The sequence below is a fragment of the Drosophila sechellia genome, chromosome 3L, assembly GCF_004382195.2.
Source record: "Drosophila sechellia strain sech25 chromosome 3L, ASM438219v1, whole genome shotgun sequence".
Taxonomy (NCBI): domain Eukaryota; kingdom Metazoa; phylum Arthropoda; class Insecta; order Diptera; family Drosophilidae; genus Drosophila; species Drosophila sechellia.
The window spans coordinates 3,618,163-3,644,898 of record NC_045951.1 but is presented as its reverse complement, the minus strand read 5'-3'; the positions used below and the strand labels follow the sequence as shown (position 1 = coordinate 3,644,898).

General features: G+C 44.2%; 3 protein-coding genes across 4 annotated transcripts in view; 1 reads left to right on the top strand and 2 right to left on the bottom strand.

Moving 5' to 3' along the window:
• Positions 1-12,823: 12,823 nt before the first annotated feature.
• LOC116801085 lies at positions 12,824-13,564 on the bottom strand. The gene has a single exon (XM_032718654.1). It carries the CDS (start codon positions 13,450-13,452, stop codon positions 12,961-12,963), a length of 492 nt encoding a protein of 163 aa, XP_032574545.1. The 5' UTR covers positions 13,453-13,564; the 3' UTR covers positions 12,824-12,960.
• Positions 13,565-17,799: 4,235 nt separating this feature from the next.
• LOC6610651 lies at positions 17,800-19,167 on the top strand. 2 transcript variants are annotated; one of them, XM_032718641.1, is made up of 3 exons: positions 17,805-17,899; positions 17,959-18,135; positions 18,243-19,167. In XM_032718641.1, the coding sequence occupies exons 2-3, from the start codon at positions 17,962-17,964 to the stop codon at positions 19,092-19,094; spliced, it is 1,026 nt and encodes a 341-aa protein (XP_032574532.1). In that variant the 5' UTR covers positions 17,805-17,899; positions 17,959-17,961; the 3' UTR covers positions 19,095-19,167. The 2 variants fall into 2 exon arrangements, with proteins under 2 accessions (XP_032574531.1, XP_032574532.1); XM_032718640.1 differs by having other exon boundaries at positions 17,800-18,135.
• The window catches only part of LOC6610650 (dendritic arbor reduction protein 1), a 27,301-nt gene continuing 19,678 nt past the window's right edge, over positions 19,114-26,736 (bottom strand). Inside the window, 5 exon segments of the mRNA XM_002035181.2 lie at positions 19,114-19,844; positions 23,115-23,174; positions 25,020-25,169; positions 25,172-25,700; positions 25,883-26,565. Of these exon segments, the coding sequence (XP_002035217.2) occupies positions 19,657-19,844; positions 23,115-23,174; positions 25,020-25,169; positions 25,172-25,700; positions 25,883-26,565 (1,610 nt within the window). The 3' untranslated portion in view covers positions 19,114-19,656.

Below are 26,736 nucleotides of genomic sequence, written 5' to 3'. Positions count from 1 at the left end.
TTGCTGGGATAACTTATTCTGTTTTCATATTCAGTTCCATTGATCAGTAATAAATCAGCTTACAACTTATCTTAACATTATCATTTATCGATTTCTATAAATCGATCTTCCGCCAGTTCACACACACTTAATTATTAATTCAATCCAAACTCATCGTCTCTCCTGGACGGATAACTCGCAATTCATCGTCTCACCTGACGGATAACTCACAATTCATCGTCTCACCTGACGGATAACTCACAATTCATCGTCTCACCTAGACGGATAACTCACAATTCATCGTCTCACCTAGACGGATAACTCACAATTCATCGTCTCACCTAGACGGATAACTCACAATTCATCGTCTCACCTAGACGGATAACTCACAATTCATCGTCTCACCTAGACGGATATCTCTCGTTCACAAAAGAACTCATTGGCGGGCTTTTCTTTTCATTCAACTGTTTCTATATTTCAGCTATTGCTCTACATTCTCGTTTAACTCATTCGGGATTTCTGCATCCGGCATTTTACGTATATCTTCATGGCAATACTTGAACGATCGGTTACTCGTCAACGACTTTAGTGTATACCTGTCACCCTCTAATACTTCAGTCACCAAAAACGGTCCTCTGAATTTCGGATCTAACTTAGTTTGGTGTCTTTCTTCATTCCTCAATAGCACATAGTCACCTACGTGGTGTTTGTCAACGGCTGCCCTACTGCTATCAAATCGGGATTTGTCGTAAGACGCTAAGGAATTCATATTTTCTGTCGCATGAGCTCTAACAGTTGCCAAATCTATTTCACATTCGGTCTCACATGGGGGAACTAATCCAAGGGGTCGAGCCTGTTTACCAATTAACATTTCTAACGGACTTGCCTCAGTGGCACGAGAAATTGTACAATTCAGTGCAAGTTGGACTTCGCCAAGTGCGTCCTGCCACGACCGTTGACTTGATTCTACCACTGACAACAAATTTTTCAGTGTTTCCATCACCCGTTCCACTTGCCCATTTGCACGGCTCATTCCCGTAGCAATCAAGTGAAGTTCAACTTTCTGCGATACGCAAAACTCGGAAAACTTAGAGCTAGTAAAACATCTGCCCTGGTCGGCGATGATGCGATCTGGTACTCCAAATAAGGATATAGAAGATTTCATAGCATTAACACAGCTTTCGGCATCTATCTTTAAGGTGTGATACAGATAAACAAACTTTGTATAGGCATCGATCTGAACAATGACATACTCTTTCAAATCGCTCTTGCCGCTTAATTTACCCGTTATATCTATGTGGATGGTGTGCCACGGTATACTTGTCTTCGGAATGGAATGAAGTTCCGCCTGAACCTTCCCGGAAGATGATTTCACTGATCTACAAGTTATGCAGTTTGAAACAAATTTTCGAACATACTTGTTCATTTTAGCGAACCAATAATACTGGTAGACTTTATCAAGTGTCTTTTGCCACCCTAAATGCATTATCGACTCGTGTACCTGGTTAATTACTGACCACTTGAAAGCTCTGGGTACAACTGGTAAATAACTTGTTCTACCTCGTCTTTGGACCTTGCGATATAATACACCTTTTCGCAAATCATACGTTTTGGCCAAATTTTCAGCCAATTCATCTGACTCCAATTTGTTAACTATTTCTATTATCTCAAGGTCTAACCGTTGCTCAGCAAGAAGCCAAGTACTTGAAATTTCAGACAGATTTACTCGTTTTTCGGGAATCTTGTTTATTGACAAAATGTGTTCGGGTGATAAAGGATTTCTTGATAGGAAATCCACATGAGCCATACGCTTACCCTCTCTATATTGAATTTCGAAATTAAACGATTGTAAGTAGGCCCACCAGCGGTGAACTCTGGGTGTTAAATCTATTTTTGTGCGAGAAGCTTTTAATGAATTGCAGTCTGTATAGACAACGAACTCACGGCCAATTAGGTAATGGCGAAAATGTTTAACGGCTTTTACCACTGCCAAGGTTTCCAGCTCGTAGGAGTGATATCTAGATTCAACAGAGGTAGTTGTTTTGCTGAAGTATTCGATTACATGGGGCTTACTTTCTATACGGTGCAAAAGTATCGCTCCATATCCACAGGCACTTGCATCAGTGTGCAACTCAATAGGATATTGCGGGTCGAAGATTACCAGAACAGGTTCATTTGTGAGGATCGTCACAACTTTAAGTCTGATCTCTTCCAGCTCAGCGCTCCATGTAATCTTGCCGCTACCAGACGAAAGTGAATACAATGGTTTCATAAGTTGGGAGAATCCAGGCACGAATTTGCGAAAGTAAGAGGCCAAGCCAATGAATTGTCTAACGCCGGAGACAGTTTGAGGAGGAGGCAAGGAGCTTAATGAAGCTATCTTTCGCACATTCGGACGAATTTCTCCCGCTCGCACTTCATAGCCCAAATACTGAACCGTTGTTTTGAGAAAACTGCATTTAGCATGGTTAAAGGTAAAACCAGCCTTTGTAAGAACATTCAAAACAGTTTTTAACCTTTCCAAAGCCAATTCCTTGGTTGGCGATACTACCATTATATCGTCCATGTAAACGATTACAAAAGAGTTAGCAAGGTCACCAAGTGCATTTATGACTGCGCGCTGGAAAACAGATGGCGCATTTTTGAGGCCAAAAGGCATTGTAAGAAATTCAAATTGGCCGTCTGGGGTCACAAATGCAGTATATTCCACGGATTCAGGGTGAATCGGGATTTGGTGGAAACCACTTGCCATATCCAGGCATGTGAAATAATTTGCTCCGCGAAGTCTAGCAATTTGATCGCTGATAAGCGGCAAGGGGTATTTATCCGAAATCGTGTTCGAGTTTAGCTCTCTAAAATCAACACATAGACGGTCGGTTCCGTTCTTCTTTTTGACGAGCAACATGGGGCTAGCAAAGGGAGAGCAACTTGGGCGAACAATATTACATCTTATCAATTCGCTCACCTGCATTCGCACTACTTCTCTCTCTTCGGGGCTAAGTCTATAAGGTCGGCGCTGAACAGTTTTAGTTGGATCAATCAAACGGATTTTCATTTCGCCTGTATTTACTCGAGTATGAGGTATCCCGTTGGTAAATGAAGTCGAGTGCTTTTCAAGTAACTCAATTAATTGAGCTTTCTCATTGTCGACTAATTCGGTGTCAATATCGGACAAAGTAAACGATCGCTCAGTAACGGAACAATTATTAACAGTTTTTGATTTTACAACTTTAAAATTATCGGATGTCAAAATTACATAAAAGCCTTGTTTAAGTATTTCTCGCCCTATCAGAATATCATTCCTCATTTGCTCGTTCGGGACTACATGAAATAATATTTCCATAATATTTTCGTTTATAGTGACTTCACTCAAGATTTGCAATGTACTGCACACACTGCCACCACCAATGCCTTTTATCATTACAGTATTGTTTATACGTTTACCAGATAACTTATTGCTAATGTCGTCTTTAATAAGGGAGCACTCTGCACCGGAATCGAAACAAATTGGATAGATCTCACCTCGTTGATGCAAGCTTCCCTTTGGCTCAATCACACAACATTGGTTAACAGTCTTCTGTTGAGTCACATCTTGTTTGGCTGCACTTCCGTTTTTCGGGCATTGGTTGGAGAAATGTCCCGGTTGGCCGCACCGATAGCACGTAACATTTGATTTTTCACGCTGCGGTTTCGCCTGTCTATCTTGTCGCATTTTACTTCGGCATTCAGCAATTCGATGTCCCGGCTTTGAACAGAAGTGGCATACAACTGGCGATGCCTTACGGTTCTTCTGGTCAGGTCCAAGGTTGTCATCTCGAGCATGTCGCTTCTTGTCGAACGTAAACGCTTTTAACTCCGCCTGTAGCTTACTTCTGGTACGCACATTGGATGTGAAGAGGACGCGCTGCAAACGACTGTCAATGTTTGCCATATGCGCAAGAACAGTTGTAACGGCAATTTCTTCTATTTCCATATTCCGCCACTTTGTAGTCAGCGTCGTCACCAGCCGACTCGCATACACCGCGTAACATTCATCGGCAGTCGGGCGGCTGTTGAGTAAATTTAAAAACGTAGCGGCCGGCGTCTCTTCGGTTTCAAAGCGCTGCAGAAATAATTCCTGGAACTCTTGCCAAGTCATACCCTGGTACGAGATTTGTGTTAGCCACTGAGATGCAGTTCCTTCCATGCAGTTACTTAGTGCGATGATCAATTTACTTCCTTTAAGGGGGTGCTCAGTTAGAATTATATCGGTTGTTGAACACCACTTTGCTGCCTCTACGCATGCAGCATCAGGGTTAAATTTGGGTAGCTTAACATCATAACTAGGTTGCTGCTCACGTGCCGGCGTCACTTGCATGATTTTTACAAGTTCAGCAAAATTCCGATTTTGCATTTCCACTACTGCACGCCACTGATCCTCAGAAAATGCAGGGTGTGGCACAGATCCCACTTCTGATGTCGGGTTAAGAATATCAGGGTCCTCGCCGTCCGTCCGTCCGTCCATATCAGCGTTGCTCATAACTCTTTTCAAAATATAATTTTTATGCAGCTGTGCGCAGTCAACGAGTCCACTTGCGTCTGCTTTGGCTTCTCCACGATTAATGACCTCACTCCCGTTTCGTGCAGCCTGCTTTGTCTCTTCTCAATTTTTGGCATTTCCTTTTCATTATATAGTTTTCCCTTTCTAACCAAGCAGCGCAAGTGGCCACGTTCAGCAACAGCTCTATCGCTCTCGTTTTTGCAAAGTCCTAGATAATTCATCTATTCATCCTCACACATTGACAATAAATAGGAACACGCATAATAGCAAAGGGAACATGGAGAAGAAGTAAACGGCGACTAAACGCATTCATTATTTTCGCCACGTGTTCATAAATAGGAACACGCATAATAGCAAAGGGAACTTGGAGAAGAAGTAAACAGCGACTACACGCATACTCATTATTTTCGCCACGACATATACATTATTTACTGCATTACAACTGCAAATTATATATTCCAGTGTACAATCAGACAATCCCAAGAGCTGCAAAGGGAACCTTAAATACCCTTATAAATCTAGTTCCTTGAGCAAGGAGACCTCTTCCTTTGGCAGTTTGATCCCGCAATCCCTACCGTACCCAAGCTCCAGCCGATCAAACTCGTTTAAAAAACATCCATGCCCCGTGTCATTGGAGTTAATTCGAAAGACGGCGAAACGTGCGTGGTTGTTGGTAATAGACACAATCATAAAAATGAAATATATCTGAGAATCTGCCATGGGAGACGAGGCGAGGCGAGGCGCGTCTTGCGCAACTTTGTCTCCGCCGCTAAAAAGACTATATCAAAAATAAAAAAATCATAAAAACTTGGCTGCCTCATCAGCAGCTGGGAAAGAAGCAGAAGAAGCTGGCAGGAGTGGTAAAGACTTGCAGCTCGAGAGCGAAAATCGAAGCTGGAGGCTGCCCGCCAGCGCTCGTCGATGTCGATAGCCAAAAATGGTAAATGGGATAAGCCAGATCAGAGAGAGCCACGCGTGGGCTGTCAGAGTAGGATCCCCTCAGCCCGTCCAAAGCCACCAAACCCCCATGAACCCCCCTGGAAAAGCCATTGCATAAGCCACTCTTGGGGGTGCTCACTGTAGCCTCCCGCTGCTGCCCGCAAATATTTAAATTATTTCATCGCATAACCAAAATGGCCAAAAGGCATGGCCAAATGGTGCGGTATGAGGGAGCAGGGGGTTGGGGGATCGAAGATATATATCCTGATCTAAGCTTCCTTGCCTCGCAGACCCATAACTCATGCAAACGGCAAAAGCCTTGTGCTCCACTCGCTTCCAACTCGTTTAACAATTATTATTGGTGATTAACACGGCATGTACAAAGGCTACAGGTGTTTTCCAGGGGCTCTCCAAGGGGGAGGTGGTGAAGGTGGTGGTGCAGCGACAACCTTCGACACCTGCAGCCATGCCACCAAAAGCGGCGGCATGTGGAGCACTCGGTGGCTCCCAGTCGCGACTCACGTTCGCCTTTTAATTAAAATATTAAACGAAAATGCAACTGCAAAAATGAAATAGAAATAGAAGTACTGCAAGTGGGGCAAGAGTGTTGCACTGCCGGTGTCAGGGGGGGTTAAGGCGAGGGGGCGGTGCACTCAAGGGGCGGTGTTTGTTGTTCTCTATATTGCCAACAAATAGAGAACCACTTCGATGAGATAGAGATAATGGGTTAGCTGTGTGGGAAAAAAGTCATGAATAAATCGGTGAAGCTCAATATTGGTAGTAAGTTGTTCATTCCGTTTCGATTAACTTACATGCTAAAAGAGTAATGAATAACTTCCCAGTTTTATTAAAGGGTATCTGACTTTCCAGATATCGATTTAGTAATGCAACAAATTTACAACTGCTTCGATCAATATTTGATTTATGTTATGAGCCATCTTTCACCATGTACCTCTGCCGTTTAACACCCAGTCTTCACTAAAATTTCCCCAGTGATCTCATGGCCGAGTGTGTTAACTGATTAACCGGCGATGGCAATCAGGTTCATCGATCGCCCATAATTCTCACTATGGGCCAAACATAAGCCGACACTCTCTCTGTGGCCCCCTGATCAAACTTGGCATATCGATCTTAGATTAACATGCGACAACTCGACAACAAATTTCAGATGTCTGTGGCATGAATAATGCAGTGATCCGGCCAGATCGTGCCAGATATGCGAGGCTTTAGCCCAGGCGCACAGCACTATCTTAATTTCGATCATAATTTCGCTGACAACACTTGACTATTTCTGTTTCTATTTCTATTTCTCCTTAGGGGCGATTAGGGCCCACGCAACACCTTTTGCTTGGATACCGACTTAAGCTTCGATTCGGGTTCGGATCTGTGCCAGCATTATGCAAATCGAGGTTGAAAGAACTCGCCTCGACGACCTCTGCGCCCATCGGCTCTTCTTCGCTGCTCAGCTCTTTTTGTTCTCTCGGGGATTCAATCAATAAAAATTATGCTAATTAAATGCCATTTCATTGAGGGAACATAAAAATCCACACGCCACGCCATCCACTCAGTGAAACTCGAGTTTCGGTTTGAGTTCATTCACAAAAATATACTAGAGGGAAAAAAGCACTGACAGAAAAAATTGCTATACTTTTAGAGGGAGTAGGCTACAAAATATAAAGGTCGAAAAGACATGCACAACAATGTAAATACTTTGATTCTTCGATTCTTATGTAAGCATGTAACATTTTTTTTGAGTGTTCCAATATAATTGGTTTCTATTTGGAATGCCAGCTTCTAAACACGACCGTTAACAAATTCTTACGCAGCCACAAAACACTTTTTAAACGTGCTGGGTTGCCTCGTTTGGATTTTGGAGCGCTCGCGTTCGATCTCCAGCTGTTATTGAACTTGGCCAACTTTGCGGAGTGACTCATCGCTGAGGCAGAGTCAAGAGGTCTCCAGCTTTGGGCCTCAGTTCATCCATCCAGATGGAATGGGCTGGGGGAAAAGCAAAAGTGTGCCAAGTGGTCAGCAAGTCAGCCGGCAACGGAAGTTTACTTGCCCGCATTTTTGCCGGCCGTCGAAGGCCAAGCTTTTGCACTCTTGGCTAACTCAATCAATCAGCTGGTAATGAAGAGAGATATTTCTGCGGATGGGGGCAGTGTTTCCCAACTCAGGTACCAGAGGTTAGTCAGGGTTCGTCTGAGGAACCGGCGGAGAGACCCATCAATGCTCTCGGCTTCTATCAGTTGCAGTTCCCTGTCTCATAATGATATTGAAATATTTCTATGATTTATGTTCTCTGATCTCTGCCGCTCGCTGCAATAAATCATCCGTCGCAGAAAACTGGTAGCCAATTGGGTGAGTCGCAACCGCTGGTCTTTCGACCAGACTAAAGCACAATTTTTGGCGAAAAATTTAAAGAAAATTGTAAGTAAAGTTTTCCACGGAAACATAAGTGTGGTGTTAATAACGACCTATATCATTTGCTTCAAGTGGACAAAATTTGTTAAGATCTCTTTATCTACAAGTAAGAGATCTTGAAATACGTTAGGGAATTTACTAAGATAAAATGCAAAACTTGCAGCGAACATCTCTTTCTCGCCACTTATCTCGGAGATAGCAATCTACCGCAAAAGTAGCCTTTCCTCCGTCAGTTGGCCAATAAAATCGCTTCAAGGCTTCCACTTTTTTTGTCCCAGTCCCAGTCGCAAGTCCAGACCAAGTCGAAATCGAAATCGAGGTCCACCTTGGCCTGTCTCCAGTATTTTTGTATTTCTGCCTCGTTAATGTGTCACCTTTGAATTGTGTCTCCGCGGTGGAAAATCGGACGTGCACTAGTTTTCGCCTCGGTTTATTTTTATCTCTCCGTGTGTCAGCGACAACACAAAACGCCGACTCCTGGCGGCTCCCAGTAGTGGCCACTGTACAGTGTCCACTCGCCGCATGCACTGCCCCCGTTGATCAAACGAAAATGTCAACCCAACTGACAGCTTGACAAATATTGACGACGCTTCGCGCAAGGCGAACCTCACGACGACTGTCTGCTCCACTTTGGAGGTGCTCGAGATGGTGATGGTGGCTCCGGCTCTGGATCTGGACCTGGCCACTGTTCCCGTTCCCCACAGGGTAATTAGTAGCCCCTGGTGGACATTTTGGACCCACTTCACCGCCACTTGCCACCGATACAGGGGCTTTGATCTCCGCCGGATAGCCGACCAGTTGGTCTGCTTAAAGTCTGTTTTATTGGAGGAAAGGCCAAGGATTGCGGACTATGTGTGTTTTATTAGGTAATGCAAATGTGCTGGCAGCTCGGCCGACGAAACACTCACTTTGGAGGAAAATTCAACTGCGAGCGATACAGTAGTGAACGTACTTAAAATATTTTATTTGCTAAAGACGAAATGCATTTCGAAAGCAGTTTTGTGTTTTACAGATATGTGCTCTAAGAACAGCAGCACCCAGTTTTTTATTATTATAGATACTCTGATTGCGAACTTGTTGCTTTACAACCCAACACCGTTCGGTGATGTCTTTACAAACTGCGAGTTAGTACAGTATGTAACTGGTTCAAACTTCCGAATAGTCACTGTACTTGCTTGCCTGTTTGGCCCACTTTGCAAAGTGCGGCATTTGGCTTTCGGATTGGCGATCTGCGATTTTTATCTGCGAGATACAAACATGCTTTTAGCAGCATTATAAACATTTTGTTGCCCAACATTTTTGCTACTATTTGTCATCGCTAACGCATTCCGCGAATCAAAATTTCGAGAAGGGGCATTTTCGGGGATCTTTAATTGCTTTTGATAAATCGCCGCTTAATCCGCTTAAGTATTTCGCCGGGGCTTTATTTTCGACTAATTTTTCAGTGCACTAATTAAACAAAGGACACACATTTTAAGCCCACCATATGAATGTGTTTTTTATGCGCGGGCATCGAATAAATTGGAGTTTGTCTGATTGGATTTGGATTGGTGTGGGGACTCGTAGTCGGGGTCTGATTGGGCTATGGCTAATTAGCGTGGGGGGCAATCCATCATCAGGCAAAACACCGCATCATCACTTCCCCATAATAGACTTCACAACAAACTCCCCCATTAATTCGGCATTAAATTTCATTTTCAATTGTGGCCGCAACTGGAAACCAAGTCCAAATCGAATCGGATGAATCGATTATTGGGCAATTTCGAGTACGGGAAAAATTACAACGTGTCCATTAGATTATTAACTTGGCTCGAAAGTCAGAAAACCTGCTGAGCGGCATGTGTGCTCGGCCTTTTGGAATCGGAGTTGGCTCATTAAAGCGCTCCAAACTGAATCGGAGCCGGCCCGTCGCGCCTCCTTAGTTCAATTATAAAGCAATTGAATTAGCCTACGAGTATCCAAATGGCTCTCTGATCTCCGACCAATCCATCAATCAGATAATCCAGCGATTACGCAACTCCAGACTGCCAATTTTGGCGCGTGAGTTTCTTGGGCTAATTGAAGGCGAAGTACGCGGCGGCGTGATGTGCAAATTTCGGTATTCGACTTTGGTGTTTTTGTGTGGAAACTGGGTTACCGGCTTAGTGGGTTAAATAGGCCGCACGGGTTAAGAGGTCCCGCAACGGGGAGGCCCCCGAAATTAAATTGCGCAAGTCCCATTATTTGCCATTTTGGGAGCCACCCAATTGCAAGGTAATCAAAACACACATATATCTAAATAGCAGCCTCCTTGTTTTTCTTTTAACTATCATTTATTCATTAAAACACATAATCCACTACAGAATGTGCCGAACCTCTTAAAATCACACATGTGTTTCTTCACCTCTTGATTTCCTTCTAATTATTCAGATCTTCACAGTTTGTAAACTAGCAGAAATACGTGTATTATTTTGTATCCCTTAGTTGGAATATTGCGTGTCTCGATGGAGTTACAATTTGACCACCTTTCAAGTCCACCGGCACGTGCCTCATAAAAAAACATAAACTTCAGTGTCGACAAAATGCGGCGTAATCATTTGGCAGTGAAATCGAAGGTGGATGAGGATCCCAAGTTCCCTGTTTTTGTGTCCATCGGAAAGTCAGGCGGTCATAAAAACTACCCCAGAGGTCAAACAATTTTGTGGCACAATTTTAACACCTTTTAGACCGGGACACGAGCCAACTGTCCGAAACTGTAGCGAAGGATCCTCGAGATATTTATGGGAAATGGGTATGGTATCTACTAGGATAACAGGAAGGACACTGAGAAAAAAGTTTTTGTATACAAGTTGACTGAAACAAAATGAAATCAAGGATGCTTTAAATAACTTTGCCTCTTTAATTATATAAAACAACGAGCATTTTTTGCATTTTACTATAGCAAATAGAAAGTTTAATGATAGCTAGCATTTTTTTCGCCAGTGTATATGTGTATGCATTTTAATGTATTTTTTGAGTCATCCGAAGTTGGTCAGAAATCGTGGCAGGACACGCGACCCCGAGCGCATAATTTAATTTTCAAGGATCCCCGGGACGAACTGAGGGTTGAAAAATGCGAGGGACGTGCGTGTGACATATGGTTAATGAAAACGTTAACTGATGATAAACTGGCGAACTGGCGGACGGAGGAGTTTTCCTATAGTCCCTCTGCATATTAGTTCCTGACATTATCATTAATTAGCGACGGAAAGGGGCCGCGAAAGGGCGATAGGCGTAGTGTGATAAATGTTGGTCGCTCTTGAATTTAGCAACGTTTAGCATGCAACAGTCGCAGCCGACTTCCAAATGGGGTTCTATGTTGCACTACCATAACTGCGCCTGGCAATCCGACGACCAACGCATCTTCCACGGTGAGTCAGTTCGTGGGCTTTAATGTGGCCCCGGTTTTCTTTTTGTTTTGGCGAATGTTTTTGCCTGGCCGCCCATGTGCCATGTGTTTGGAGGTTTCTGTGACACTATATTGGTTGAGGTACTGTCACTTCTATACGTCGCATGTGTTGATCAGAGCTGCAAATAGTAATTAGACTTGCAATTGTTATAAATCAATTAGAATAAAAATATATGAAAATAAAGATATCTTGAACTATTTATTCGACAAGGTTTATTTTGGAGTTTTTTAGAGAGTGTTAACCAGCTCGACTTCTCTGGGCAAATCTTGCCTGGTTGTCTTTAAGTTTGTTTCTTCCATGTAATTGGTCTTTGTTTGCCATTTGATGTCATGTTCTCTGGGCTTTGGGTTCTTGATTCTGCGGGGCTGTGTAGGCTGCAGGTTGTCTGTCGTCTTTTTATTTTGATTTTTTTTCTTTTTTTTTTCTTTTTTAACTCACAACGATTGTGCAACACGCAATTGCGATTGCTTTCATGGGCGCTGATTTGCCGCTCGCTGGCTGCCATTTGCATGGAAATGGAAATGTTTGGCCAAATTACGCGTGCTCTTGGCTCAGTTTATGGCCAATATCCCCCTTCTTCCCCGCCCCTGGTCGCGTTTATTCGCGCTATATTGTTGTAAATTATTGCGGCTCCTTTGCCGCGCTCAAGCGGATGTGCGCAATTTAGAGAGCTGCTTGCGAGTGTTAGATTGTCACTTGAATCTGACTGAGGTGTTGGCCTTACTTTGGGCCTTACTTATGATACGACTCACATAATAAACTGAACAAATTTTTAGGTCATTCGAGCTATTCCCTATAGCATTACAGTTGCATTTTCATTTATTTGGTAAATATATGTACCTATCTGCAGAGGCAGTATAGTTTTTAACCATTTTACGATGTAACCGAACAATTATGAGACTTGCGAGAAAAGAAAGCTTTACCTACTTGGCTCAAAAAGATCGAAACGAAACTGATTTACCTTTATAAATACCATGACACCATTACATGCCTTCGAGGAATAAGAGAGGCGAGTGAATAAGGCGACTCCTCCGCGCAGTAGCTATCAGTTTAATTGAGATTGATCGTGGCCAACTTCCGTTCCAGTGCCCATTGCGAGTACATTCCCCAGAAGACCCGATACTTGCCCCCGATAAGGGACTCTGTGTGGGCACCAGTCGCCCCGTGACATCTGCGACTTCTGGGGTCGACCAAGATTTATGGCTCCTGTCAGCCGCGTCCCTTTTCGCTCCTGTACCACACTTGCTCGTCTCACACATTTGCAGTTGCATTGATTTTTGTCACTTGGGGCAGCCGATTGGCATCGCCTCGTCGCGTGCCCCACAATTAATCACGAGTATCCGCGGGCATCGAACGGCTCCTCCGACTCCGGGACAAGTATCGAGTATCTGAATCGAGCTCATAAACGACAATCGGCTTGACATATGAAGAGTGATGTACAGGTCGCCGGCTGCAGGAAGCGATTGTTCATGGTGCCACCGCACTCGAAGATATCGAAAAATATAACAATTGGTTAAACTTTCAGTTGCATTTATATTAGGGAAACACATTGGAAGAGATGTCTTCCTTCAGTTCACCCTCCAAAAATAAAAACAATAATAACAAGTAAATTTACAATTCCGATGCGTATTATTCTGTTACTATTCCGACTCAGTGGAGAAAGTAGTTTGCGATGCGTAGGATCAGGGACATGGCTTTGATGGGATCGAGGCGCATTAGTGTGTCTAATTCTGGGTTCACTATCATTGCCATCAGAATCAATCCTCCAATGTCCTCCGGCAAAACCTCGTTCCGTCCCATTCGCGTACGTATTGAAGGACTCCACTTAGGTACAGCAGTGTAGCGAACTCGACGAGGATAAGCAGGGCGAACTATTGGACTTTGCAATAGAACAGAGTAAACCCACGAGTTCTCATTGGACAGATTCAGCGGCATGAAAGGCCCGCTTGACAAATTTGGTAATGCAGGTCCGGAAAATATGTAGATGTCAGGTATCACACGATTGGGGGTCCTCAGTTCTTCAGGGATAAATCTTGAATCCAGAATCAATATAATTCGCCGGGGCTTATTTGATGGGTTTCTAAGAAGCTGCACCACTTCGTCACGGCAAATACGTTCGTGGGGCCTAGTTCTGGCGTCCATATTGGAGAAATTCAAATAAATTTCTTATCGATCAAATTCGAAAACTTTTCCTGCCATCTGGTATTTTCTAGACTTAATTGTGACTTTCTCTCACAATTTCTCACTAAACAACTAGAGATGACAACGAATCAGAGTTGTCAAATTATCACACAGCGTTAGCGACCGACCCTTTTTATAAGTTTCTTTAAATTTGTAGTTTATTTAAAATTTAGTACTTATGGACCCATTTTATTTATAAGCATGAATGGATCGAAACTCGTGTCTTAAGTGTCAGAGGACAACCTTATCACTTCTGGCCAAATCGAAAGCCCATCGATTGATGTAAACGGGCGATAATGGCTAGGGTTGCCAGCCCAAGTATTAGATCCACTCACTATGCCACACTTTAGTTGCCAAGGCTGCCACCGAAGGATAGGATTGCCAGCTTTCGGCGCTAAATATGGTAAATATGGTCATTAGTTTTGGCCGAGCACGACTTGGCTTATTCGCCCGTTGGCCACATTTTGGGCATTGAGCCTGTTTGCGCCTGATTATTATTATGCTTATGCTTATTATTGCGAAAAAGCGATTCCGCGCAGCTGCAGCTCATTTATTGTTGTTGTAGGTGTTCAATTAAATATGCAAACAGTTTCGCAAATGTGTCTCGACTTGACCGAGTTCAAAGTCAGCTTGCCAGCGCATTTCCAGCGGAGTCTAGACTTTTGTCTTTTTTCGCCGCGAAAAGTTCATTGCCAAATGCAACCGTTTTCAGTTTCAGTTTCTGTTTTCTGTTTGCAGTTCGAATCGATCGGTCGATCAACTGCAGCTGCATTGAGTCACAAGCCGGGCTGAAAAGGCCAGAAACGGACAGCAGGGACCGGCGGACGGCGGCCAAGTTCCCAACCTCCAACTTCCCAACTGCCAACCGCTAACAACGCTCTTTTTGTGGGCGGACACTGGCCAAATGGCTTTGGATACCCTTTTCGAAAGGGTGTCTTGCTTGGGCTGTTAGGGGTGGATTGTAAAAGGTCCAAGATTTATGAGCTCATCGATTAGTACTTGTTATTGAACATAATCATAGGTTGCATCATTCGTAAGCTATACCGTTTTTTCAAATATTTTAAACACTTTTGCATGGGCTAGTCGGGAATAATATGTTTTTTTCTACCTAGGGCATTTCCTCTGTCGGGTTCTCACCACCTTGGTATCCCCCTTTTTGTATTTTCGATTTCACTGTGTTTCTGGCTCTTATTTTCGTTATAAATTCTGGGCATAAGACCATATCGTTTTCATTCTGATTTTGATTTAATTTACGGTTCTCGGTCCACGGGCTCTCGCTCGGACACATTGAATAATGTTTGTCTATTTATAAATATGAATTATTTTGCAGCAGATTAGAGAGACCCGGGCTTGCTGTTTGTGGGTCTGTAGCATTTAACCACCGATCGCTGTGCGCTGCATTTTTAATTGCTAATTAATTTCTCCGACACACGAAAAACAATGAGAGTGAGCGATAAGTGCGCTTTAAGTTTTCAATTACCCAGATAACTGGGGCCACACCCCCCGTGCGCCCCGAAAAACACCTGGTTAGGCTTATTTATCGCGTTGAAATTCGCATTATAAATTTAATTTAATTATACGTGGAGTGGTGCGTGGGCGTCTGTCTCCGTCTCAGTCGCTGTTTATTTATTTTTCTCCTGCGGGGGAACAACTGCGAAAAGTTGCCCATACTCACACTAAACAGCAATTAAGCTTAATTATAGTTGTCGCCGTTTTTAGCCAGCTTGTCTTGTGTTCGGCTGTCTTGTCTTGTCGCATATTGTTGTATGCAAAGCAGGCGCACGTCTGGCCAAAAGTATTGCCATTTTACCATTACACCATTTTGCCGCGGAGTGGATCGTACTCGTAGACCAGGCCAACATCTCAGACTAGTTAGCCTAGCCACGGTTCCTGTTTCGCGGTTTTCCGTTTTTTCGGTTTTCGATTTCGGTGGTTGAAGGAGGTGCACGCAGAGAAAAATTGATTTACTTTGCATCCGGTGAGAAGTATCCAAGCTCAAGAATTCGTTCTAGTTGTCTAAATGTTACAAAATAGATACAAATGGCATTTCCAAACTAAAGCATTGCATTTACTATAACCAAAATAGAACACGATAGGTGCTTAAATTACAAATTTCTTGCGGTGCATGGCGGTGGATGGCCATATCCCCCTGTCCGCCTCTTTGCCAAATGTCTGTCACGATTACCAGACGGGCACGAGTGATGGCGTCTGCTGCCTCCTTTTGCGCCCCTACGCCCATGAAAGAAGCAACACCCCGGGGGGGTCCTCCCCCATTTGGCTAATGGGCGCTTTTATGTTATGGCCTGGCTTAAAATGGATGAGCCTGCTCAGGAGTTGCAGCATATGTATATATCTGCACGTATCCGAATGTGGGTTTTGAGTCGCTGTGGGTGTTGCGGCAGCTGGACTCGTGGCCCGAACGAAAGTAAAAGGTGTTGCCAAATTGATGTTAGTGGTAGAGGAAGTAGGAAACGCTAACAACCATGAATAAGAGGACATCTTGTAGGTTTTTAAAACATTGTGTGCGGTAGTAGTAACGTGTTAATATCATTTGGATGTTACTGCAATAGTCATTGAATGAGAATACAAATCCGTTCACAGCTTGCAACTTGGGGCACGGCATTGCTATTTAATATTAAAGATAGAGAAATCCGCCCACAAGGAAGAGAACTTCTTAATGATTGAATCACCTTTCGAATTGCTGAACATCTCATCCGATTCCATTCATTTGTTATTCCCTATTCACAAATACCTCAAATCCCAAATCAATCAGTGTTCCGCGACTTAATTAGCTGCAAATTAAAACATATTTTGCGTATATCATTATAAACTCCACTGATAAATTAACAAAGCTGGCATAATGAGTGCACTTCCTCTCGCTTTTCGCACACAAATTAATTGAAATCATGCGATTTATCACATCTGTGCGATCTGACTGAAATCGAATCAACTTCACGAGGCTTTGTTGCCATCGAACAATATCGTATCCCATGTGGCCAAGTGGGTGCTGTAGACAATACCTGTGTGCGACGTACTATATGCATAATATCCAGTTGTGGGGTCCCATTCCTACACGTACTTTAAGTTTATCCGTCGATCTTAAGCCAATTTAATAAGCGTTGTGGCCGCAAAGTTGAGCTGTCAGTCGGCCAATGATTAATCAGCAGGCAACGCACCACAATTGAAGAGTGGTGCTGGAATGGAATGGCACTGGATGGATATGGATGTGGATGTGGATGCGGATGGATGTGGTTGGGGATGTGCCCGTGGATACCGAGATGCTGGGATGAATGAAAGGGGCATGCCAATGTCTCAACGCCCACGGAAACGGCATAATCGAGTACTCACAACATAAGTAACATTACACAACGGAAAAATAGCATTATAAATCACATATTTAGCATATTATTGTTGGATTGTGGCATCAAGGCAATATACAACTTTTGGATAATAACTTGAATAATTCATTTATTTTCATCTAATGCTTGTAGTAAAGAAATTCTAACCTCCGTCTCAGCCAGCTTACGAATCATATAATCCCCTAATTAATAAGTCGAACGGGTTCTCTTATTTGTATAAAATATATTTAGCTCGGTTTCTGAACTCTACTCTATAAACGAATACACTATCGGAGGGGCAAAAGCGAAATTACTTTTATCATCGTCCCAATCAAAACAACATGACGCGTTCGAATCGAAATGCAGGCAGACAATTGAAATTATTATTGTTATTTTTAACAATTTTTTCGGGTGGCTTTCGAGGCTTGGGGAAGGGGGCCAATACATTTGCTTGACATGTTTGTTTCGTGTACAAAATATTTTGATAATGATCGCTAGCCCAGTACAACAAAACCCAATTGAGTTCCAAGACATTTCGTTTGGCATGTAGTCACACTTATCGGGCTTACATTCTCATCTAAATGAAATTATTGTCTTTTTAGTCGATAGAAAAACTTATGAAGCTCTTTGTGACGTGTGGAGCGTTTCGAAGAGATCTCGAATGGGGAAAACTTTCAGTGATTTGTGTTTGTTTTGCCAGGCACGTATTGGGGAATAGTTAATAATTGTTTAAAGTCCAGGCGATGGCCATAAATTAGTGACAAGCAAATCAGGCCGTTAATTGCAAATAGATTAAGCTTTTAATCAAAGTACAGTCATGGAAACACCAGATGCTGAAATATTTACAATATATGAAGTTATAAAATTATATGGAAGTGTTGCTTCTTTTTATTTTGAGCCCGATAAAATAAGTGTTCACAAGCACTATATATCGATATAAAGTAGCACATCACTGCTTAGAGTATCGAGTGACTCATTACTTTTTTGACATTCTGGCGAAAAGCGAAAAGCATATATATTTTTTATTCCTGTGATATTCCATTGCGTGAAAGCGGGTTCTTTCTAAATTGGTTGGTGGTGAAGCATATTTCTGTATTATTTTAGCCATACTCGCTGTGCTCAACTACAGATAATGCCAGCACGACGAAGTGAAAGGATTGCAGCACGTGGGGGAGCTAATGGAAACCTCAGAAACGAGTCCAACACTCTGCGCCGTGGTAGTAACTCAAGGGCCCAGTCCGGCAGACCACGTGGTGGCCGCGCAGCCCCTAGGGGCAGGCGTCCCGCAGCTCGTTTCTCAACACCGGTGAGTTGTAGGCAAAAACACTAGAGTATTCTTATGTCTTTGTTGTAGGGCATGCATATTTGCAATGCATATACATATTTCATTTCATACCCTGTTTTATTTTGAAGATAATGCGAGAAATACAACGAGAGAGAGTCGAGGCTGTGGCTGCTTTGGCTGCTAGTCCAGATTCTGAGGAAAATGAAGGATCTGCCGAGGAAGAAGTCCGCTCTCGACCTTATTTTGTTTCTGTTTTTTTGACTACCCATGCTATGGGAACTCCTGATCGTCAAGCAACTGGCCCAACAGTCGCTGTGTCGCCAAGTCGTGGCCCCAGATCGGTTTCAACTGCAGTAGCTACACCTTCGAATCGGCCTGTTCGAGACACTGCAAGCCAAGTTCCACAGATGCACCTACCAACTGCGGCTGATAATGTGCCAATTGCCTCAACCTCTGAATTTGCGTGGTTGCAAAGAAATTCTCGGGTGCTAAGACTTTTTCGCATCGAATCCGGAATACCCACCCAAGGTGATCCCCTCACCATGAGTAGGCTGCGTCGAGAGATCTCAGACTTCTCATCCGATGAAACGGAAGGGTGTAAGGTGGAGTTGGTGGGCGACAATATGTTCCACTGGGTAGCCACGATCCCAGGTCCCTCGGAAACAGTTTACGAAGGTGGGCGTTTTAGAGTGGAGATAGTCTTTCCCAGGAACTATCCATTTCATCCCCCCTATCTTGCGTTTCTAACCAAGACTTACCACTGCAACATAGCTGTATCTGGGCGCATTTGCCTGGATATTCTCAGCTCCAAGTGGTCGCCAGCTTTGTCGATGTCCAAGGTACTCATATCGATAATGTCATTGCTGGCGGACCCGAATCCACACGATCCTATGGATGACTCAGTCGCAAATGTTTTCAAGGGAAACCGCGAGCTCCACGACAAGAATGCACGGGATTGGACCAAAAAATATGCCAAGTGAAGAAAGAAATCAAATTGAATATGTTCTTCAAATAAATTTATTGGATGTTTTTGTGCCAGCACTTTTTGGTGGTTTTTAAACGGTTTACGACACTAAGATACATACGATAGTGATATACAAATAGAATACATGGGACTACTGCTACTTAACCCACCTAGGATGCGAAATCTGATTAAACATCTAAGTAGATCTACTGTTCTATATGCAAAGAAGTATGTTTATACACAGTAACGTAATCCTACTTTATTCTAGTTTAATTTGTGATTGTGGTGCCGAGGGTATATTTGCCTTATGGAGCGGGTTAGTTGGTACAGTAGGATGTTCGTCAAGCAGGTGGTAATTTCATTTACTTAGGTCTAATTCGCGTTTGAGTTAATCAAGCGGGCAATAAACAGTGTACTCCCCACCCGCAATTGGTTAGCTGTTCCTACAGTAGAGTGTGTACCATCTAGTAGTTAACCTTTCAACTAAACGAATACAGTTTATCTATGCTAAAGTCCTTTGGATTGTGATATAGTTCAATTTGCAAATTTGCAGCTGGGCCCTCGACCCTGCGCCTTCCTCATTTGTTCTTGGGCAAGTGGCGCTTCATGTGGAGCGCCAGGTGATCACTCCTCGCAAAGCTCCTCTCGCACACGATGCACTTGAAGGGTTTGGCCCCCGTGTGCTTCCGGTAGTGCCTGGTTAGTTCGTCCGACCTGGCGAATCTCCACTCGCATTCCGGCCACTGGCAGGTGTACGGCTTCTCACCTGGAAAACGGAAATAGAGGATCTAGAATTAGTAAGGTCAACTTTTTTTTATAAATTATTCAATTTTCTAGGATTTAAAAGAATTACTAATTCCCTACACCGATATATTGCCCTATTGAAAGCGGTCTACAAAGTAATTGAAATATAATTGATACTTGATTGTTTTGGCTATTGCAGAATGGACAGAACAGCAGCTGCAGTAGTTTGATACACAAGTTTGCATGTTGTCTGTTTTGTACCCTGTGAAATATATTACCATTTGTGTTACGGGGCACAGAAATGCGAAAAAAAATTCCACCGGCCGGTGAGCGAAACTCTTTGTTATTGGCAGCTCTGTATGACTAATTCATACCCCCTCAAACATTAAAATGCGACATAAACACAAACATTCGTGTTCAAACATAGACTGAAATCGAATGAAATAATTATTGCGGCCGGAGATTTCTGCGCGAACTTGACTTTTTAGGTTGCCAAGCTGTGGACTTGTAATTTGTGGAGCGAACCGAATGGCTTATCCATGGACATAATCCAATTGGATTGGTTGGGGTGTGCAGAATTGGGATTTCGGCGCCGAAAGACAGCGATTTGTAGGGGTCTTAAAGAAAAGGGATTTGGAAATTTGCTCGAAGTAAAGTTAAACTATTTATGTGATTTCTTTACCATTCCTGCTTTTGAAAATTTTATGAAACTTAATCGGGAGTAGATTGTTCTTTTCGAACTTTCCCCCTTTCATGCAGCTTTCTTAATCATCTCAGTATCGAGATCTCAAACAACATCGAAGAGAGTAGACTTGTGAATGTTGTTTATTATTATTTTGTTCATCGAAGAAACGCACAAATTTTGTTAAGTTTTAGGGGGCTCTCGAGACCAAGAGATCTCGAGTGGCACTCAGCTGACACTTTGCTGGGGATTTTCGGATAGAAACCCAATGCCCCTCGACTCGTGGCGTGACTTATTGGTTTATTTAGATCTCTTATAATGAACTTAAGTGTCCCGAGATGCGAACATAATCGCGGCGATCGCGGGCTTAGATGGACACGTGGGGAATTTGTTATTCGAAAATGGCCAAACTGGTACGAGTGAGTCACCTGGACCAGAATAGGACATTAAAGACCTCCCCGGCCGTGGGAACTTAATTTGGCAATGATCACGACAGCCATTCAGCCGCAAACCAAACAAAACCGACTGGCGAACTAAGAGAAGTTATGTAAATGTTGTTTTGTAATGTGCGATGAACGCAATGCGATAAGCGCAGCGGAATTACTTCATAATTTTACTTACAGCCGCGATAAGGCCAACGCGGCAATATAAATAAATTCAGGCTATATCGGGGATTGAAACTTCGAACTACGGACCAAAGCCCCGGGCTCTGGACCATAAAAGACCTCCTCCAGTCTCTGGGCATAAAATCAAACTAATTTATGGCAGCGCGAACGTATTAGCAAACAAATCAGTACAAAACAAGCCAGTTCCAGCCCGAATCCCACCACGAATCTATTTCCGAGCCCGAATCCTAGGGCCCAGGCTGCGGATACTGGACCGCAGACTAGAGACTGGTTGTGAGATATGGGAAATTTATGCGTTCGCCTCCTGCATAAAGATTAGTTACCGAGTGATTTTCTAATCGACGCAGCCAGATAAAAACAAAAAGCCCAAATAAAAATGACAAATTTACGAGCCATGAGGTTTTATGAGAAGATGAGAGAGAAGTGGGGATGGCAAAAGTAAAGAGTTTGGGACAGGAACAGGAAGTTGGCTCATTCCGTGAGATCCAATCCAAGAGTGCCTAGACAGAGTTGACCAATAGTTTTCCTCTTGCTAATGGACCTCTTCACTTTGCGCAAACGAAAGACTTAGGAAACGAACTGCCGCGGAGAGCTCGATGACTGGTAAATATTTGCGGTGGAAATCTGTCTATCTCGTCACCTTTCTTCCCCCTTTAACACCGAAAACTCTCGAATTCTCAGCCCGGCGTTGCTAATCAGCAGAGACAACAGCCTGGTGGCGCCTCAAAAATGGCATGAAAAATGTGTGTGTGCTGCGCCGAGGGGAAAATAAACAAAATCTATGAATGGAATGGGCTGGGCTTCGCCGGAACACAGCTAACTAACTCGAAAGCCAAACAAACCGACAGCCATCAGACGGTAGCAAGGCGTTTCTGCATCTCGAACTGCCACTCGAGGAGTTGCGAAAGTCAGCTCAAATCCAATAAGCCTGGCCCGGAATTCGTGTTGGCCCGAAGCTGGGTGTTACGATCTGAACCAAATCGGAACGAGAACTATTAGCATTTTCAAGGGAACCCACTTGAGTCCGGGGTTAACCCAAAGCTGCCGACCTCTCGTTGATGGGGCGTTAACTTTATCAGCCAAGTGAAAATCAGCGCTGCGCACAAAATCATAATAATAAAAATGTTTTTAAGCCAGCGCTTAAAGTTGCGCATAAATCAGCTGGTCATGTGCGATTAATAAAACGGCGGAGAGATGGGATTCTGCCATTTTGTTCCTCCTTATTTAAGTATTATTTTTCCCTCTGCTTTTGTGGAGGCATTAAACGTGCGGCCCATAAAACGAAGACAGGTGATCGGTGGGCAACGGCAACGGATCGTCAAGTGTAATCCGAGCAAGGAGGAAATGCAGACCAAACGTGCGCCCAGCTGATGGCGTTGGCGATTGGCGATTGCTGATGTTGCAACTGCCAACTTGCAACTGCAACTGACCACAAAAGCAGAAAAAACGGAAAAAAGCGAAGCCAAAGCCGCAAAAACAAACCGTACAAATCACGATTTTCGCTGCGGTTGCCTCCGTGGCACAAAAATTGAATATGAACAGCACACAGGGAAAAATGTTAGTTCTTTAAAATGAAAGGCGTTAAAAACTACAAATATTTCAATGTTTTGTACTATTTTTTTAAACACACATACAAATTACTTTTATCTCTATTTTTCTCAGTGTATAGCACTCAAAAAAAGGCGCTTGAAGCTTTCTGGGCCTTGGCAAATTATGTGCTGGCAACTACAAATATGAGCGCGCGAATTAATCAAAAGGCGACGGTTGCCCAACGTCCAAAAAAACAAGCGGTGCAGCTGTTCGCCGGTGGCTCATCGGTGGTTCAGTGGTGCAGTTGGGTCAGCTTTTTACTCAGTGGTGCACAGCCCACATGCGAGCTGAAGGATGGCAGTGAACCAATCTGAGGCAGGAGGTCAATTGCGGGGTCATCAAGTGGGCGGTTGGGTTTGGTCTTTAGTGGGATATCTAGTTAAGGGAAACTCACCCGTGTGTATCCTTTGATGGGCCTTCAGATGAGAGCTCTTTGTGTACACCTTGGAACAACCTGAAATTAGGTAAAGAGGAGAGAAGCGAATTAGTTTTAGAAATTATTTACCAAACTCCAAATTGCCAAAAATTTTTAGCAATTAAAGTTGCTAGATTTCGTAAACAATATGATTACAAATTTGGCGCTTTGAAACCTAATCTTTGCAAAGTAATGTGTAGGGGTTTTGAAATATTATAATTGAGACCTTCGTTAAAATTATACCTTCTTAAATAGAATTTATTGCCAGTAATTATTTATGGCTTCGAGCATCCGAGGACTATAACGTTTTTTGAGTGCACTTGGCTGTCTATGGCGTTCACCAAAACCGTATCAGATGAGCAGAACGAGGCTCGAGAAGCGTCGAGTATTAAATTCCGATAAAGAAGCCATTCCCATAAAGTGGGTCAGTGGGCGTGGGCTTTTAATTAGCTGGTGAAAGTTGCACGAGATTCACTTGGAACCTGCAACAAGCTGGTAGCGAGTGACATTTATGAGGCATTTACCGGCAGTGTTATTAGTGCCCCTTTCCCAAAAAAGGATTTCCCGGGGATCCCCGCACGAACGGCTCTAATTGAAAGCTGCCCAAGCAACGTGCCTCGAAACACAATGCCTCGCTGCCAGCGAAGAATGTTGCTGACAACCAGCAAGTTGCAGCAGCAACTAGCCTGCAGCAAGCAGCAACATGCAACCTGCAACTTGCAGCGATCGTCGACAGTTAGACAGTTAGAGATACTGAAATACACTGCCGCCGAATCGGAGGAACTCCTCCAGTCCAGACATATCTCACTGTCTAATGCGTGCGCTTATGGCATAATAACTTCATTTGGACAGCGTTTCGGCCGGAGTTGCCTCAAAATGGCCATGGCCAACGTGTCAGACAATTGTCAATTATTTATTAGTGGCAACGCACGTAGTCGGTTTCGAACAAGCGACATTGGGACACGGACGGAATGCGTCTGGCTTGGAGTTTGGATTTTTAGATTGAGTCAGACAGCGTCGCCTTAAAAGCTTTTTGGCTCGTAATAGTGATCGATAGCTAATGGATAGTATTTTAAGCGCTCGTTCTGGGGAGACAGCGGGTGATGTCGTGATCTCATCTTTTCTTATCGCCGATCTCGACGAGATTAGCTACCTGCGGGTAATCGAAGCACTAAGGAAGCTATTAGAGATTTTGAAGTGATTCCAAAGTAAAGCTAAATTTCGATTCTGTATCTAGTGTTTCATTTTTCGATAACTTAGGTTCTACGCCGCACTGTGCCGTATCTTTGCCATTGATCATTGCTGACTCAACGATATCTCGCCCACCTCTGACATTGAAACGCATTTGACCAGGCTGAAGTGAAACAGCATGCAACTGTAACAAAAGCCCAGGAAAGGTGGCTCGAAGCTCTTACATAAATATGGCTATGGGCTAATTAGAATTACAAAGAAGGCAATTGAAAAGCGCCACAACAGCGACTGCGACACCAGAAACCTGGCAGTCACACAGCTAGAAAACAGAAACCCGAAAGATAATAAATAAACGTATAGATAAATAGAGAATAAATAAATGCCGATTGGAAAAACGCGGCACGCATGCGCAATGAGGATCGCACGTGGAGTGGAGTTAGGTAGCCCCACAGTGGGTGGAAAACGGGGGGCGGCAGGTGAGTTTGTTACGAAAAGTGTCGCAAAGCGCGCCAAATGATAAACGATACGGAGGCATGCTGCGACTAAGAACGAGATATGAGGAAGCGCATCTCTAGAGATCTCTAAAGATGGGTCTTCTAATGTGGAGGTATTTTAGTATTCCTATATGAGGCTCATCATATAAAGTGCTATTGCCAAGTTGATTATGGTTCATAATTTAGTTTCTCTACTCACCAACGAAATCACAGTGGTGGATACGTCGCTTTTCCAGCTCGGGATTATTTCGGCGGTTGTAACGCACCGTTCGCACGCTCATCAAACTGGCGATGTGGGCCGCCGTTCCCGGTTGGTGGTGCGAGTGCCGACCACGCCTCCCGCCCCCGAAGAGCGGGGGGTGGGCGGTGGCTGTTGCTGTGGCACCTGTTGCTGCTGTGGTTGTTGGTGCTGCTGCTGAATGGCACTGGCGGGTGTTAAGGTGGTTAGGGTGGAATTGCAACTGTTGTTGCTGCCTGTGGCTGCACCACCCAGAAGTTGCAGCGTGGGCGGTGGGTTGATGAGGCCCATCACATGACCTTGCTGGTAGGGCGGTGGTGGGGTGGTGCGGCGTTGGGCGGCTGCAGCAGCTGCTGCTGCAACCATCGAGCTGCCAGGGCTTCCGGGATCCGAACTTGGCGGGGTCAAAGGTGGCACGAACATATGGCGACTGGCAGAGGAGGCGGAGGAAGAGGAAATGGACGAGGAGGAGGTCGAGGGAGTGCTGGGCGCCGCAGGGGGACACAGTTGCTGCAGCTGTTGCTGCTGCTGCTGCTGTTGCTGCTGTTGAGCACCGAGTTGAGCTGTGGGCGTGGCAGTGGCGGAGGCGGTGGTTGAAGCAGCGGCTGATGGCGGGTGTATTTGGTATTTGGTGTGGAAGGACTGTGGGGTAGAAAAGTTACAATTTTAATTTTAAAGTATTGTAAATGCACTATTTCATGTCATTTAAATCAGTTCAAAAAGTTTGTTGTCAAGATATGTATAATTGCATTTTTCGTAAGTTCAGTAAGAGGCGTGTAAGCTACCAATCACAGTGGTTGCAAATGCAACACCCCGTCACTCACCTGACTGCTGTGCCAGCTGTAGCCGTAGGAGTTGCTGCTGCTACCGTTGAGATAGCCGCCTCCCGATCCGGAGACCAATTGAGATGCGTACTGTTGCTGATAGGAGGAGGTGTTGCCGCTGCTGTCGCCGGGGGTCGCCAGCTTGGGGCTGCTGCTGCTACTGTTGTTGTGCTGCTGATGCTGCTGCTGCTGCAGTTGCAACTCTACCACGTCGACAGCGGGTGGCAAGCCAGGCAGCGCCAGACTGGGATGATGCTGGTACAAGTGCTGCTGCTGATAATGTTGCTGATAGTGTTGCTGCTGGTATTGCTGCTGATGTTGCTGCTGGTGCTGCTGCTGCTGCTGTTGCTGCTGTTGGTGCTGGTGCTGCTGTTGTCGCTGCTGCTTCTCGGTCTTTATCTCCAGGGGACTGAGCAATGGGGTCGAAAATGTCTCGAGCAGACTCTCATCGATCGCCTCCATCTTGACCTGCGGCAGATGCGATGTTGCAGACTCGCCCGTGTTGCTGCTGCTGTTGCCGCTGTTGCTGCTGCCATTGTTGTTGCTGCTACCGCTGCTGCTCAGCATGAGAGCGTTCTCCGGATCGATATTTTGGATTGAGGTAGTAATATCGTCCCAGAGCACGGGTCGCTGGTAGGGATCGTCCAGCGGATCGGCGTAGAGAGCCTCTTTGTTTTTGGTTTCTGTGCAATCGAAACGGACAGAAAATCGCCTTATAATCGCCTGCTAACACTTTATGCAAATCGCGGCATGGGGAATTATTAATGTACACAATGAAATCTCGCATATGCATGAAATTTCTAAACAGCTGCTCATTTGTTTGACTATTTTTAGAGCTACTATTTAGCGGGGGG